This window comes from Sorex araneus, chromosome 10 (assembly GCF_027595985.1).
Source record: "Sorex araneus isolate mSorAra2 chromosome 10, mSorAra2.pri, whole genome shotgun sequence".
Classification (NCBI taxonomy): Eukaryota; Metazoa; Chordata; class Mammalia; order Eulipotyphla; family Soricidae; genus Sorex; species Sorex araneus.
Genome location: NC_073311.1, coordinates 51,417,166 through 51,434,096, shown reverse-complemented (window position 1 = coordinate 51,434,096; position 16,931 = coordinate 51,417,166). Strand labels below are relative to the sequence as shown.

Genomic DNA, 16,931 nt, shown 5'->3' with positions numbered 1-16,931 from the left:
CTCCACGCCCCCTGCCTCCCGGCCCCCCACCCCGACTGTGTAGCTTATAAATTTCACTTTACTTTCTCTTTATTTTGATTACATTCAATATTTCAACAAAAACTCACTATTGTTGTTTGGCATTTCACCCCCAAAGTAGACCTACTGAAAAGGAAGCTTTTGATAATTTGTTTTCCATAGCTGAGAATGAAGAGATATAAGGTCATGCGGCCGCAATAGCGGCCTCAAGGTTTTGGATTTCTGTATTTTAGTATTTTAGTAACTAAGTCCAGAGAAACTTCTGCCAGAAGTTGCATCATTGCAAGCTTGTACCTCTCTGCTACTTTATATTCCACATATGAGTGCTGTGTCACTCATGTTGAGTGAAGTGAGTCAGAAAGAAAGAGACAGACATAGAAAGAAGCATTGTAGATTTTTAAGTTTAATATTAAGTTTTTAGCTCCAGCTAAAATTTTTTAATTGTAACAATTTTTCAGCTATTGTGATTACATTTTTGTTTTGTTTTGTTTTTTTGCTTTTTGGGTCACACCCAGCGATGCTCAGGGGTTACTCCTGGCTTTGCACTCAGGAATTACTCCTGGCGGTGCTTGGGGGACCATATGGGATGCCGGGGATCGAACCCAGGTCGGCCGCATGCAAGGCAAACGCCCTACCCGCTGTGCTATCGCTCCGGCCCCTGTGATTACATTTTTATACCAGGAATTCTTGCACATTTGTTACTTTTTTGCTTAACTGGCTTTTATAGAAAACAGTGTCTTGTTCATGGAGGTCTCTAGAGCAGTGCTCAGGGGTCACAGGCCTGTACCTGTGCAGTACTCGGGTACCTGTACCTGTGCAGTACTCGGGTACCTGTACCTGTGCAGTACTCGGGTACCTGTACCTGTGCAGTACTTGGGTGTATGTGGTGCCAAAGATCCAGCTAAGGACTGTGCCCCACCCCTTCCAGCAATCTCTCCAGTTCCTTCAGTGCCTTCTTACTCCAAAATTAGTCTTATTTATCTTATCAAGGAAGCTAGGTATTGTACTGAAAATATTTACCAAGTGAAAAGAAGTGGGTCCTTGCAAGTAAGATCTTCAAATAAAGTCTTCGAAACATGGTATATTCCTTTCACCCTCTCTATTTGCTGAACCAGTACTCTGAATTTTTTTCTTAGTACTATGAATTTTAATCTATTATAAATTATGTTTTCTTAAACTTGAGCTTCACATACAAGAAAAGATTATTATGTGCTAATTTTCATTCTCATGTATATTCTTCCTTATTTTTGTGTTTATAGTTTTCACATTTTCACTGTTCTATTTCATGACTTAATATTTTAAATATACTTATACATATTTAGTTTTACAGATATGCATTTTATAAATATTTTATTAAAATCTTAATTCATTACAAAGTATATATTATGGGCTGAAGCGATAGCACAGCAGGTAAGGCGTTTGCCCTGCATTAGGTCGACCCGAGTTCTATTCCTCCATCCCTCTCGGAGAGCCTGACAAGCTACCGAGAGTATCCAGCTTGCACGGCAGAGCCTGGCAAGCTCCCTGTGGCGCATTCAATGTGCCAAAAACAGTAATAACAAGTTCTCACAATGGAGACATTAGTGGTGTGCGCTTGAGCAAATCTATGAACAACAGGATGACAGTTCTACATTGCTACAGTGTATATTATGAATATAAACATCTAGTATATTTATGAAATGTCCTATGGTTATTGTATTCTAGTTATATTAATTTTAATAGTGAAAATATTGCAGATTAAAATTTAGGACATAAACATATAATAGATGATAAATTGATATATGTATATCAATTTGTTATATTATTCAGACATTTTCTAACATTTTGCATAATAGTCTTTTGATCTAAAAATTATGACCATTAGTAACTTAAATATTATAAGTTCTGATGACTATATATGAGAATTATTCTGATATTATTTTTTGTTTGTTTGGGGAAAACACCCATCTGTGTTCTGGCATACCCCTGACTCTGCACTCAACAATTACTTTGGGGACCAAATGGGATACCCAGAATCAAACCTGGGTAAGTTATATACATGTAAGGCTTGCACCATACATGCTGTATCATCTCTCTGAATCCAGAATTATTATGATATGGATAGGCATTTTCCTGATTGGTATGGTCTACAAATATTATAATATTTAATATTTTAATATTAATATTGCCTGTATCTTTTGCCATTTTTCTTACCAGTGATCTTTATTTTCCTTCCAGCAATCTTTATTTTCCTTCCCAGATGCTTATGTTATATTTAAGTTATGAACTCTTTTATTTTATGAGATGCAAATATGTTATATTTGACTCAGTGGCTTAAATTTTTAATTTCTATTTCTGCCTTTTAATAATTATCAATTTGATAATTATATACTTACAGTAAGTTTAGTGGGCTGGAGTAATAGCACAATGGGTAGGGTGTTTGCCTTGCACATGGCCAACCCTGGTTCGATTCCTCTGTCCCTCTCAGAGAGCCCGGCAAGCTACCAAGAGTATCCCACCCACACAGCAGAGCCTGGCAAGCTACCAGTGGCATATTCTATATGCCAAAAACAGTAACAAGTCTCACAATGGAGACATTACTGGTGCCCGCTCGAGCAAATCAATGAGCAATGGTATGACAGTGATACAGTGATAAAGTTCTATTCCACGTTCTATTTGGAGAGTTTTTTATATATATTCAGGAAACAAATTTCATTTAAAAAATTCATTAAAAATCAGTAAATCTTGATTTCTGTCTTTGCTACAATTCAGTACTAAAAAACTTTCAATAAGTATTTTTAGTGCTATTAAGTTGTCCTGATGCAGAGAGTCTCTTGCCCGCACGCCTGGTTGTCTTCCCCTGGGCTCCTTGGAGGGGATGAGCTCCAGCTTCCCTCCCTGCCTCAAGCAGAGCTCCCGGTGGCCGAAGACCACCGGAACCCAGCCACAGCCATGCTCAAGGCCCCTCTTCACACGTTCGGACAGGCCTCACGCATGAAGATACTGGCAGAGGAACCCAGGTGTATGTAATCCCATCAACAGCCAACATCCAGAGACTTAAAAGCAAGCTCTCAGAAGTGATATCTTATAAACTACTTCTCCCTCTGGGAGAAACCTTCAAGCTACTGAGAGTTTCCTGCCCACATGGGACAGCCTCGCAAGCTTCGCATGGTGCATTTGTATGTCAAAGCCAGTAGCCAGCTGAGTCTCATTCCCCTGACCCAGAAGGAGCCTCCAATGTGGCATCATTGGGATGGCCGAGAAGAGAGAGGCTTCTAAGATCTCGGGGATAGGACAAATGTAGAGGTTACTGAGACTGCTGGAGCCACTCGACGATCAATGGGGTTTCATGATGATGATGATGATGATTAAGTTGTCCTAGTAAATATAGAAAGTCAACTTCCCAGGAGAATACAAGCAGGAACAACTTAAAGATAGTGTCACATTTTTGTTTAACAATGCGTATGAAAGTTACATTTACACTATACTACTATAGGTGCCTTGTGGCTGAAAAAAAATCCACTCTAATTACATGTGATAAGTAATGCAAATCGACACAAACCTCCAATTTGTAAAACCTGCAACTGCAATACTGTTCTGTGCTGGCAAGTCACATCGAAGATCTGTAAGACAAAACCATCTAAACTACATTTCCAAATATTTACCACTCTAAATATACACTTGGATTTAGTAAGTTAAGGCCTTACTAAATGCTAGTAAGTTGAACATTTAGGATCTGTTACTTGACTCTCCCAAGAACTGACTTGATAGATAACCCAAGATCAGCCATACCACACTGAGGTTGGTATTTCTGATATTTTGGTCATTAATACCAGTCCTCCCTTAAAAAAAAATCTTTGGATTTAGTAATGGTAGTAATGGTAGTAAATAGCTAGTTATTTTCCTTTTAAGCTCTCAAATGAAAATCCATTTTAATATTTCTTTCTAAAGAGTGACCGACCGTGCTGTCACTCCAGCCCTGGGCTGGAGCGATAGCACAGCGAGTAGAACGTTTGCCTTGCACACGGATGACACAGGTTTGATTTTGCTGCCCCTCTCAGAGAGCCTGTCAGGCTACCGAGAATATCTCGCCCGCATGATTTGATATGCTAAAAACAGTAACAAGTCTCAAAATGTAGAAGTTACTGGTGCCCACTTGAGCAAATCAATGAGAAGTGGGATGACAGTGACAGTGACAGTGACAGTGATTCAGGAAACAAGTATCTTTAAAGATGCCTAATTTGTAAATAATTGTTCAAAGTTTACCACATATAATATTTATCATAAAATAAAAAATATGTTGATTTATTATTTTGTTTTGTTTGTTTGGTTTCTGTTTGGAGACCACTCTTAGGGGGACTGTATGCTGGCAATGTCAAGCCAGGGTCACACACATGCAGGACAAAAAGACAAACACCTAACCTCCTGAACTATCCTTCAGGTCTTAGAAATAAATTGTTTTGTTAAGTACACTTGTTATTTTATAACTCATTCCTCTGATATATCAAACTGACCTCTAATTAATAGGAATCCACTTTTTTCTAATATATCTTCTTCAAATTTTATAGTTTATATTCAGGTATTTTGAGATTTTTATAACATGATATATGGATTAAATTATGTTCATTATTATTACCTTCCTTGCATATTTGTCACCAACTATTTCTACATGTTGAGAAAGACTATACTCCCTACTTAATACTTTGGTAATTTTGCTCAAACCCACATGTCATAATTGGGTGATACACTTTAATATTTCTTTGTGTCTCATTGACTTAAATACTTTTAGGTTAAATCTGAAATATAAGTATAGCTTATTTAAAGTAAGTTTCTTATAGTAATTTATGTTCTTTCTTTTCAAACTGCCAGATCTTTGTGTGCTTTAATCTATTACGCATCTTTTAAAATCAGTTTCCTTTTTCCATGTGAGAGTCACTCCTGGAGGTGCTTTGGTGCCTCTTGAGCTGAGAGTCAAACTAAGGTCTTGCACATGCATTGCTACACTGTTAGCTAAATATTTGGGCTAATTGATTTATTTTCTGTTCAAAATCTTTCACATCATATTCAATGTGTTCACAATCAGAGTGATTACATAATGTTACTTTCTTTATCCTTATATTGTAATGGATTGATATTATGGGACTAAAATATAAATCCTACATGGTATCATTTCAATAAATCATCTTTTTTCATATAAAGTGATATGTTACATCTTCAGTGTGATGACTATGTCCTTTAATGCACAGAGTTGTTTTATTTGAATGTACATTTGTTTATTTTTATATTTTTCTTTTGTTGTCCATGTTTTGATGCCCTACTTGGGAAGTCATTGCCGATTATACTGTCCCAAACTTCCCTCCATGTTTTCTTCTAGAAATTTCATAGTTTCGAGTTCTGTAATTAGTACCTTAATCCTTTGGATTTAAAATGATATATATGGTTCAGTAAAAAAATCCAAATAGATTGGCAACTGTAGAGCCAATCTAACTGCCAACTTTTCTGGCTGGATTCTTTGTCAATTGAATGGTCTTGGTGCACATATAAAAACTATTAGACAAAATATAGCGCTGTTTATATCTGGATGGATGACTAAGGTTTTGTTTCTGTGAGGGAATATGGCATATTAGTTGCTGTTATTCACCTTTACAAGTAGGTTAGGTATGAGACCCTTAGATTCAGGCTAGGTGGGATTTATCTCAACCTTTGTTTTTCATTCTTTAAGTAACCTCACTGTTCTCTCAAGATGATTTTTAGCAGTTGTCTTCGATTGCCATTTAGTCATTTGATTATGTTTTGAGATATGAATTTCAGTGTGTTGATCTTATTAGCACTTTACTGAGTCTCTTGAATTTACAATATGTATGAACTAAGTTTAAAAAGTCATTTCTCTATTGCATCTAGCAACTATTTTTCTGTATTTATTCTATTCTGATTGTATTTAAACCTAAAATGATTTTGCACATACTTTTAGGGTATCCAACACATTTTTCTTTTTTCTCTCTCATTCTGCTATGATTATTTCTACAGTTCATCTTCAATTTTCTCAATGTTTTTCTTTTGCACTTCAAATTTTTAAAGTTAATGTAATGTTACTTTTGTTTCAGATAGTATAGTTTAACTCAGATTTTTCATTGGTTCATTTGTTAACTTAATATTCATATTTCCTATTCATTTCTTCATTTCCATCATGCTATATTTTTATTATCTGAATAAAATTATTCTCACAGCACACATCTATAATAATTGCTAATATTTAATTTTGTAAGATGAAAAATAACTAAATTTTGTTATTACCAAAAATCAAATCAGCATAAAATATTTTACTTGAGTTTTCACAATATTCTTTATAGAAATTTTTGGAAGTCTTTAATGTCCTGCCATGGATTGGATTCGGAATTGATAACTTAAGTATATGTCCAAATGAATTATTTTCATCTTCCGAAAGGTAAGCTTCTTAAACATATTTGCATTTTGTGCCTATTAAATAGTCATCATAGAGAAAAAAATATGAGAAGTCATATGAATTCAATAATTTGCTTTGGAAAAATTTTACAGAAAATACTCAAATTTTAAATATAGCACTCCAAATAGTTCATTTATCAAATATTATTTTTTTCTTTTCAATATTGAGTGGGCACCAGTAACGTAACATCTTTTCAATATTAATTATATATTATTCTCTTTGTTTTAGGTCCTCAGTGCATCAAGAGAGGAATGAAAGTTGTACCTATGTAAATGCTAAGAACAAAATATGTGTTCCTATATCCTGTTTGGATAATAGGCTATATGTTTGTAAGCACCAAATACTTTAACCTAAATAAACATGGCCTATTGCTATTATTACCATGTATAAAATATACATATCTAATTTCTTTAAAAGAAATACAACTGTTTTTAGAACGATCTTAAAATGTTATGTTTAATCCAAATAAAAAACCATAGAGGGAGTTCTCAGCCTTCCCATTGGCAAATTCTCATGCATGAGTCATATCACTAACCAAAGACCACGAATCTATATTAATGAACGTTTCCAGCTGAAGTCTTTTATTTACCTGAAGATTCACCTTTTGAATTGTAGAATTAATTGAAATTAATCCTTCATGTGAATCATCAGCTGATATAGTGATATGCATATTAATTTTTCTATTTTAATAGATTATGTATGAGATATATCACGCTGGCAAGAACTTTTATGTTTAATTAGTCTACAATATTATGTACTCTTAGATTTTTCAATGAACTGATTTGCTCTGGCCCTTGAAAATGCTGAAATGGATTAAATAGCCAAGAGTTCAAGGTGTGTGTGTCACAGTGGACTCAGGAGAGAGGAAGCTGGGAAGATCTGGGGAAAGCAATTATTGATGACTTGCAGGACATTGTTTACTAAGAGGGGGTAAAAAGAAGGCAAAGAATAAAAGAATAGCTCAGTTTAATTGAAGGTCCCCATCGGGGTCTCTGGTAGGACTAGCTCCCCTAAGGCTGGGTTTTAGACTTACTGAAGACTGGGTGATCACAGAGAGCTCTGGGGCAGAGGTGTGCCTTTATGACCTGGGGAAAGTGCACTTTTTCAGTGGCAAACTGAAATTAGTGAGATTCATCTCAGGGAGGGGCTGGCAGGGGAAAATCTCTGTACAAGAGCCAGCAGCAGAGTCTGCAGTGCAGGGAATGGATATTGGCCATAATCATTTTCTTGAGAGAGAATTTCATAGAATTTCCTATGTGAAAGCAGGTGGCAAACTACACCATTAAATAGCCAAAGGCGAGAATATCAGGAAACCAAGAAGAGCACTTTCTCTGCTATCTTTCTAGTGGCTTTTACTGGCAAAAATCAAACACTATGTAAATCAATTTATTGCAAAAGAAACCAGTATTTCACAAGATGTATACTGCTTTCACATGATACTGTCCTATGTTATCAGTATTATCTTGCTTAGTCTTTATACCATACAGAAATGGATGAATATTGAATATGGATGTTGATATGAGTTCATATATCAATATTCCACTGTAGCACTCTCTCATTCCATTGTTCACCCATTTGCGCGAGCAGGCACAAGTAACGTCTCCATTATGAGACTTGTTGTTACTGTTTTTGGCATATTGAATACACCACCGGTAGCTCTGCTGTGCGGGCGGGATACTCTCAGTACCTTGCCGGGCTCTCTGAGTGGGACAGAGGAATCGAACCTGGGTTGGCCGTGTGCAAGGCAAACACCCCACCCACTGTGTTATTGCTCCAGTCCAAATACTGCATATATCAAAAATAATTAGACCTTATATATGTGGTCTTATGTCTGATTGAAGGCATTTTCCACTGAAAAACATGGATTTAGACTTCCATGTTTAAATCCATGGAATTTTTTCTAGAAATTTTATATTCACCCTTAGTGTTGTAGAATTCACCTAAAATAATCATTCATATAAATCATCAAATAATGTAGTCCTGTATTCTATACATTATTTAATAGTTTATATTTTGTTAAATTATTTACAAATTATGAAATAATAGAATATTAGTCCTCAATAGTGTATATATTTTTATTTTCTGGTTAATTGATTTGTTCAACCTTGAAGGTATTGGAAACCAGGATCTACTCACTCAAAATAGCATGATGCACAGATTAGATTTGAGTCAATGAAGAAATGTCAGAAAATGATAAAAATAATTCTTTATTCTGGTATTTAAAAGTTTAAGTTTAACACTATTTACAATAACCAAGAATTGGAAGCAACAATCCAAGTACTCATTGATAATGAATGGATAAACAAAATATGCATATGGCTGCAATGGAATGTTGTTTTATCATAGAAAAATTTCTTATTCATGCCAAAATTCTGATGAACATTGAAGATTTATAATGTAAGTGAAATAAGCTAGACACAAAAAGACAAATAATTGTATTCCATTTACCTGAGGCACTTAGAATAACCAAACTGATGGAGAATAAATTACCAGAGACTTGGGGGAAGAGTGATGGGGACTTATCAGTGCAGTAGCTACTGATTTTTGCTTAGGTAGAAAAAAGGTTTTGAAATTAAATAATGGAGAACCCTGCACAATACTGTGTATGTAATTTATAACACTGGGTTTAATTTTAAAAATGTTCCAAATAAAAAAGCATTTTCCATAATATTTAAAAAATAATGTAATGCACAAAAATATTTACATAATATTTAAATAAATACATTGGATTATACATGAGTTATACTAGTCAACATACTTTTAAAAAGGGTTGAAAAGAAAGAATTGGGTCTCTATGCTTTAAGTAACTTGTACAATATATCTTGATGTACTAGAGAGTTTTTAACTTTTTGTTAAGAATAATTTTGGAGGGGCTGGAGCAATAGCTCAGTGGGTAGAGCATTTGCCTTGCACACGCCCGACCAGGGTTTGATTCCCAGCATCCCATATGGTCCCCTGAGCACCGCCAGGAATGATTCCTGAGTGCAGAGCCAGGAGTGACCCCTGTGCATCGCCAGGTGTGACCCAAAAAGAAAAAAAAAAGAATAACTTTGGAAGCACGGATTAAATAAAACAACAAGAATAGTTACAACCCATATTTGATAGTTACTTTAAAATAAGCATGGCAAAAGTAGGTGCATTGAAGCAACACCATGCTGAATTTCCAGCTGAAGTCATCATGTTTATTTATCACTGTATTAAGAGTAAAAAATGCCTATAGGGAGATAATTAACACATAGTCACGTGTTTGCCATCAGATGAAGAGTCAGACGGAATCCTCTGCTCTTGGAGACACTGTAATGAGCAGATAAGATCCAATTGCAGTACCATAATGACAATTATAAATCATTATTACTATTACACTGAGACGAGGGCTCTGTATCTGAGTATGTGGTACAATACTCTAGATCATATACCCTTGCGTGTATGAGATCCTGGATCCAATTCCTGGATTCTCACGTGTGTAAGTCCTTCTTCCTTTAGTTGGTTGTTCGAGCCCACACCCAGGGACACCAGCTGTGTAACTCTCCTCACCCTCGCACGGGGATTACATGTGAAAGGATGTTCAAGGGCTCTCACAGCGGTTCTCTCTTGCCGCCCGCGTGCAGTGCTCTCGAGCTGCTTCTCCACCCAGGAGGGCTGTTGCCTTGGAGGGACGAAGGAAGAAAGAAGGCCAAGCTGGTTGCTGAGTAGTAGCTGTTTATTCAATCTCTCGTCTCTCCCAGCTCTCTCCACCCCTCTGTATGTGTGTGTGTGTGTGTCGATATCTCTGTCTCTCTAACTACACAATTCTTCCCACTGTATCTGTATCCTCTCTCTCTTTCTGCTGCCTCCCCATGGGAAGCACAATCAAAAATGTTTTTCCAGACTTCCGACCACCTGCAGCCCACAAGGGCAAAACAGCCCTAAAGGTATGTTTCTCCTCTCCTTAGACCTGCAACTTAATTAACATCTTTTATTCTCCTTCCTAATATTTACCATTCTGTATGGACATAGCAATAGACACTTTTTGGCTTGTAGGGTGACTCTCCTGGGGACATCTTACCACAGACTCAGACTACAGTGCTCAGCCTGATCAATCATTCCTAACCCCAGCAGGGTCCAAATCTAGTTATAACTTTTGGATCATGACAGAATTTGTCCATGACCAAGTTCTTAACTTATAGTTAAGCATTAGGGCATTTTGGCCTGGCCCATTTCGACGCCAGGGTAGCCATAGTTCACGGCTTGCCCTGGGTCCATCCAGTCCATCACCACGACCCTGCTTTTGGGAATCTAGGAAGTAAGGGCAACTGAGGATTATGTCAACAGAGCAGATGTCCAGGAGGTAATATTATCTGGAGTCAATCAACTTCCAAGACACAGGCTTGTCTTTTTAACTGTCTTCCTGTATCCATACAAAAAGCATTTTCTCTGAAATAACTGACCATACAAAGGATAGTAAGGAGAAGAGAAAGACAATATTTACAAGTCAGAGTCTGATTAGGAGACAAAGGTAATTGACAGGTTGAGGGGTAAATCAACAAACACAAACTTCTAGTGGCCAGAGCCCAAGGGCAAACCAACATATCCTACACTCAGGGGAAACCTAAGAACTTTCTGGAATGCCCTTATAGCACTGAAGTTCCACCAGATACAGACCTGATCCTGAATACCATAAGGATTCAGGATTCTTCTAACCATTAAGTTTTTTTTTAAGTTTCAAAGATTTAAAGAAGCTTTGAAAATAAACATTTACTATTCACCCATTGATTTTCTTTTCTTTTCTGAGGTTCAGTTGATATAGTACAGGAACTGTTGATTCCATAGCATAAATTCAGCCCATCTTTTTTTTTAATGTACCTTACATCCACAGATGTTCACCTGGTACATGACCTTCTCGTAGTGGAGATTAACAGCCGTCAAAGTGTCACGTGGAAATGTTGGTTCCTATGCCCATTCTCAGAACACTTGTTCCACTGCAAGGCGTATAAAATCTGCCAGGGGTGGCTGGGGGAGAACTCTCCCCATCGGCTCCCGGGTTTGGGGGTGGTCCCAGGCCACTCGCCCACCCAGGGCAGCCCAGGCCATGGGGCAGATGGGAAAGGAAACAAGGGCCAAGCCGCTTGATTGATCAGTTGCCATTTATTCCATTCTCTCCACACACCTGTTCCAGTCTCTCTGCGCTCCCCACTCTAGACTCACACTGCCCCTCATTCCCATTTCCTCCTGTCTTTCCCGCTCATCTCTCCATTCTCCATCTCGCAGCCTGGGCTCTCACTCTCTCCTCTCTGGCTTCTGACTCTGACCGCTTCTTCTGGATTCTGACTCTGACCGCTTCTTCTCCAACGACTCCCTCACTCTCTCTTCCAACTCTCTCATCTCTCTCCCCCGCACTCTTCCTTCCTAGCACCTCATTTCTCGGTCCCATCTCTCTGGATTCTTCTTCTTCTTCACTAGTCTCTCCACCTTAACTTGTCTCTCTCCCCCTTGCCCTCTGGGCCCATGCTACACCCAGCCTGGCAGCAAAATCAACTTAAGAAAGCCCTTCCTGAGGGTCCACCAGGTTCAAAGGAAAAATCACCTAGAGGTATTCCAAAGCCCTTCCTGACTGCCTGCAGGTGTTTTTCTCCTTTCCGAAGTCCAATAACTCAATCAACATCTTAATACTAGTTATTTTTGTGTGGACACAATAAGAGATACATTGAGGCTTGTAAGGAGCCCCTCCTGGAAACATCTTGCCACAGACTCAGACTGCAGTGCTCAGGCCAGATTAATCATTCCTAACCCTAGCAGGATCCGAAACTAGATATTACTTTTTGGATCATGACAACATTTGTCCATGACCAAGCTCTTAACTTATAGGTACTTTGGCCAGGCCAATCTCGATGCCAAGGTAACACGTAGCTCACTTCTTGCCCTGGGTCCATCCCCTCCCTGCCTTTGGGGGTGCTAGGAAGTAAGGGCAGCTGAGGCTTAGGTCGAGAGAACAGGTGCCCAGGAGGAAAATATCATTTAGAGTCAAATGTTTCCCAGATTACAAAGGCATAGTATTAATTACTGTCTTCCTGTCCCCATACAAAAGGACATGGCTCTGAAGAAACTATGCAAAGGACTCAAGGAGAAGAGAAAAACAATATTTGCAAGTCAACAGCACACAAAGAACGAAGTTACAAACAAACACAGAGGAAAGGGAGCACTTTAATGGGAGTAACCCAAATAAACCTAAGCTACCTGTGGCAATGTTATCCTACACAAGGGTCTTCACATGGGGACTAAGATATATGGGCTTTTGGACATGAAGATGGGAAATGAAAACAGTTTAGAGTTTACTTGCAGTAAAATCTGAGTATAAACTCTGTGACCTTATTAACCCTTACCTTATCTACATAACTGGTTTGGGCTCGCTTTCTTGCTTGTAGAGTTGAAATAGTGTCTTTTTCATAGGGTTGTCTGAAGATTAACAGACGGGCATTTGCAAAAGTTCTAGGAAAGTAGTTCCTGGCACATACATATTAATTAAATATCTTATTTTCTGCTGCTTTTGGGCATTTTTATACTCCCCCACCTTATTACTTTACATTCCACATATGGGAGAGTTCATTTTGTGTCTATCCCTTTTCTTTCTCATAAAAGTTATAAATTGTTAGTGAGATTACCTTCATTCAGCTTGGTAACGTCCAGTTCTATACACCTCGCAGCAAATAGCAGGATTTCACTTTTTCTTACAGCCAAGCAGTATTCCATTGTGTTTATGTAATAAAACTATGGTAATAGATTTTCTTTTTCTCAGTCATCTGTTCTTGAACATTTGGGTTATTTCTGAATTTTGGCTATTCTGAACAGAGCTTGAATGAGCATAGAAAATATCTTTTCTGAATAGAGTTTTTGGGTCCAGGGGTAGATACCAAAAAGTGAAATTTCTGGGTCAGATTCATAGTTTTCTAAGAAGTTCTGTCTATATTGATTTCCAAAAGGACAGGGCCAGAAGGTATTCTCCCCTGCATTGACGGAGGATCTCGGTTTCCCCACATCAACATTGGTTGTCTTTTTTTTTTTTTTTGGTGCTGTGTCACATGCTAGTGTAGCCCAATGACATCTGCTTGCTCCAGGAACAGGAAGAGCCTCAAACCGTTAAAACTTTTATATATCTTGGAAAATTAATCCTTTAGCAGAAGAATTTTTGTTATAAAGACAAACCAGCCAAATATGGTGGAGGGTGAATCAGTGAAGAATACAAAAGACAACTGTTTGATAGTTCAGTTTCTGGCATGATGATATAGCTTTATAAGTAAGTTTTATTCTACCTGGAACTTTTTCAACAAGATGATATCTTAAAAACTCATTTGCAAATAATATAATTGAAAAAAATATATAATTGAATGCAAAACTTTTAGGAACTATTTCATAGAAACTGAGAAAAAAATTAGAATTCAACTAAAGTCAACAAGCAAAAACAGTAACACAAAAATCTCAAGTAGCAATGACAGCTTAATAAATCCTCAAAGACTTAACAGCCCAGTGGGGATATTTACAATTTTCACAAAGTTTATTTTAATGAAGTTCTTTCAATAATTCCTCTAGCCACATAATTGAAATAGTAATATAAACCAGATAATTTTGTGCACGGTAAGAGGACAAGCTTGGAGGGTGGTTGGGAAAATGGGGACATGGTGGAAGGAAGGTGATTCGGGTGATGGGATTGGTGTTGGAAGATCAAAATCTGTTAAGATCTGTATTCTGAACAGATATGTAAGTCATGGTATTTAAATAAAGTAAAAAAATAGAGAGCCATTGATAATTGTGCCTGTTAAAATGAAGTTGAAAATCCATTCCTTAAGATAATTGGTGACATTTATTATTAAGTTCTTGATAGTATTATTATTTTAGAATATTTTTATTGGGCTGGAGCGATAGCACAGCAGGTAGGGCATTTGCCTTGCAAGTGGCCGATCTGGGTCTGACTCCTCTGCCCCTCTTGGAGAGCCCAACAAGCTACCGAGAGTATCCCACCCTCAGGGCAAACCTGGCAAGCTACCCGTGGCATATTCGATATGCCAAACACAGTAACAACAAGTCCCACAATGGAGACAATTTTCTCATGCCCACTCGAGAAAATCGATAAACAACGGGACAACAGTGCTACCATGATACAAAATAGAAATAACACAATACAGGCAAAAACAAAAGAAGCCTGTGCTGGCAGCTGGAGTGATAGTACAGTATGTAAGACATTTGTCTTGCTCACAGCCAACATGGTTTCCATTTTTGGCACCATACATGGTCCCCTGAGTCCACCAACAGTGATACCTGAGTGTAGATCCAGGAGTAAGCCTTAGACTGCCAGGTGTGACCCCCATACCAAAATTAAATGGATGAAAAAGAAATAAAAGTATTTCCACCATTTAGAAATCTCTTTTTCTCCCCATTTATTAATCTTGTCTAAACCTAGAATTAAAAACTTTAAGAAGCTAGTAATATCTTAAATAGTATTTTAAGTAGTAATTTAAGTAATACTATTTTTAAAACGTAATATTTAAAGCAAAAAATTTAAAGCTAAGGTAGCTAGGTAGAGAAGGAACCAATATGGCAATAATAGTTGGAAATGATCACACTGGACAAGAACTGAGTGTTGAAAGTAGGTAAGGGGTATTCCTGATAGCCTTTCAGTATCTGAATTGCAAACTGCAATGCCCGAAAGAGGAGAGAGAGAGAGAGAGAGAGACAGACAGACAGACAGACAGACAGAGACAGAGAGAGACAGACATAGAGAGACAGACACAGAGAAAAGCGAATGTGCCTGCCATAGAGGCAGTCCAAGGAGGGAGGCGGGAGGTGATGGGGGGTAAAATGGGGACATTGGTGCTGGGTAATGTACACTGGTGGAGGAATGGGTGTTCAAATAGTAAGACTGAAACCTAATAATGAACAGCTTTGTAAGGGACTATCTCAGTGAAAAAATAATAATACAAAAATTAAAAACTCAATTAAAAAAAAACAAAAGCTAGAAATACGGTAAAAATACACAGTGCTTGTGACTTCCATCTTGTTTTTTTAAGATACAAAAACATTTTCCTAGGAGCATTTGCCCATGAACAGATTGACAGTCCCCTGTATTCCGCAGCTCTGTCTTGAAGTAAATTCTTCTCAAAAGTCTGTAAGTATAATAATTTCCTGTTCATATAATATCAACATTTTCCACTCTTACGTCTTGCTTTGACCTTCACAGAGCAGTCTGTGAAGACCACAGTGACGATTTGCCTGTTTGCAAGACGACCGGGTTTCTCGTTGGAGGATGTGCAAGCATGGATTCCGCAGAAGGTATGTGCAGCTCTTTCCGTCTCTGTGCTAGCCCATCTCGTTTTCTGGAGTTTACAAATACTATGTATAACGCAACATTTGTCCTCAGATATATAAACCATTGATGTCTTAATTTGAATAATTCAACTAGAAAATAAATTAAGATATAAAATTTGTCTTTGAAGTTCATAAATGTCTGATTCTTCATGTGGAAAATTAGCTAAATGTAAAGAGAATAATTGTGTCTGCAAATTAATAAAACTTTAAAAATTATTTTAAACAGTCGATTATTATTTTATTCTTTATAAAAGCCAGTTGAGTATTGTGTTTTATATTCATTTTATATACAAATCTTTATTTTCACATTGGCAAACCAAATTTCTGGATGTTACTTTTGAAATGTCAACTTTGCAAAGTCAGAATTAAATTCAGATTTCAATTAATAAAGAGACCCTTGCTTATCTTATTAAATTTATTATCTGATCTATTGCAGTAGTTTATACAACAAAATCTACCCTCACTCGTTTTAGCAGCAATAGGAAATTTCTGGAAATTTGAAACAATAGTATTGTTTCATAAATAATCTTTGTCATTTGAGGTATGAGATCTTAACCATTAAATTATATCTCAATCTCTTACATGGTAGTGTTTAATTTTTATTTTATCACATAGGTTTTGTTTGGGTTAACTTCAGCTTTCTATTTAAGTGTATTGATATAAAAATATTTCTTTAAAGTTTAAGATATTTACCAAAACTTCACAGATATTTAAAATAAAGTATCATTTGAATGTAAGTGATGAAAGAAAGCTATTTTAATAGAGGATCCAGCTAATACTATACTCTTCGAATTTTAACCTATGATCTGAAAACATTCAGAGACAATATTTGTTAAAACCTAGTGCACTCTTTTTCTATAGAATTAAATGTTAAGTTGAGAATATTATTATTCACAGACTTTAATAAACTATTGTATTTATGAAATAAACTATAGTATACATAAAACTGTTTATTCAAGAATACTACTGCTATGTTTTTGCTTTATATTCTGTCAATAATAGATCAAGAAATAGAATTTCATTCAAAGATCTATCCTACTATGAAACTTTAACAAGTACTATCTATAAAATTCTAAAGAAATTAGACCTAGACTTTTACAATGTGCAATATTTTACATTATTTGCAAACTGAATA

General features: G+C 36.8%; 1 protein-coding gene across 1 annotated transcript in view; it reads left to right on the top strand.

Annotated features, from left to right (window-relative positions):
* The window catches only part of LOC129399162 (NKG2-A/NKG2-B type II integral membrane protein-like), a 34,093-nt gene extending 17,796 nt beyond the window's left edge, over positions 1-16,297 (top strand). Inside the window, exons 6-7 of the mRNA XM_055118457.1 lie at positions 15,669-15,760; positions 16,233-16,297. Of these exons, the coding sequence (XP_054974432.1) occupies positions 15,669-15,760; positions 16,233-16,297 (157 nt within the window). The remainder of the gene's footprint in view (positions 1-15,668; positions 15,761-16,232) is intronic.
* The last annotated feature ends 634 nt before the right edge of the window (positions 16,298-16,931 follow it).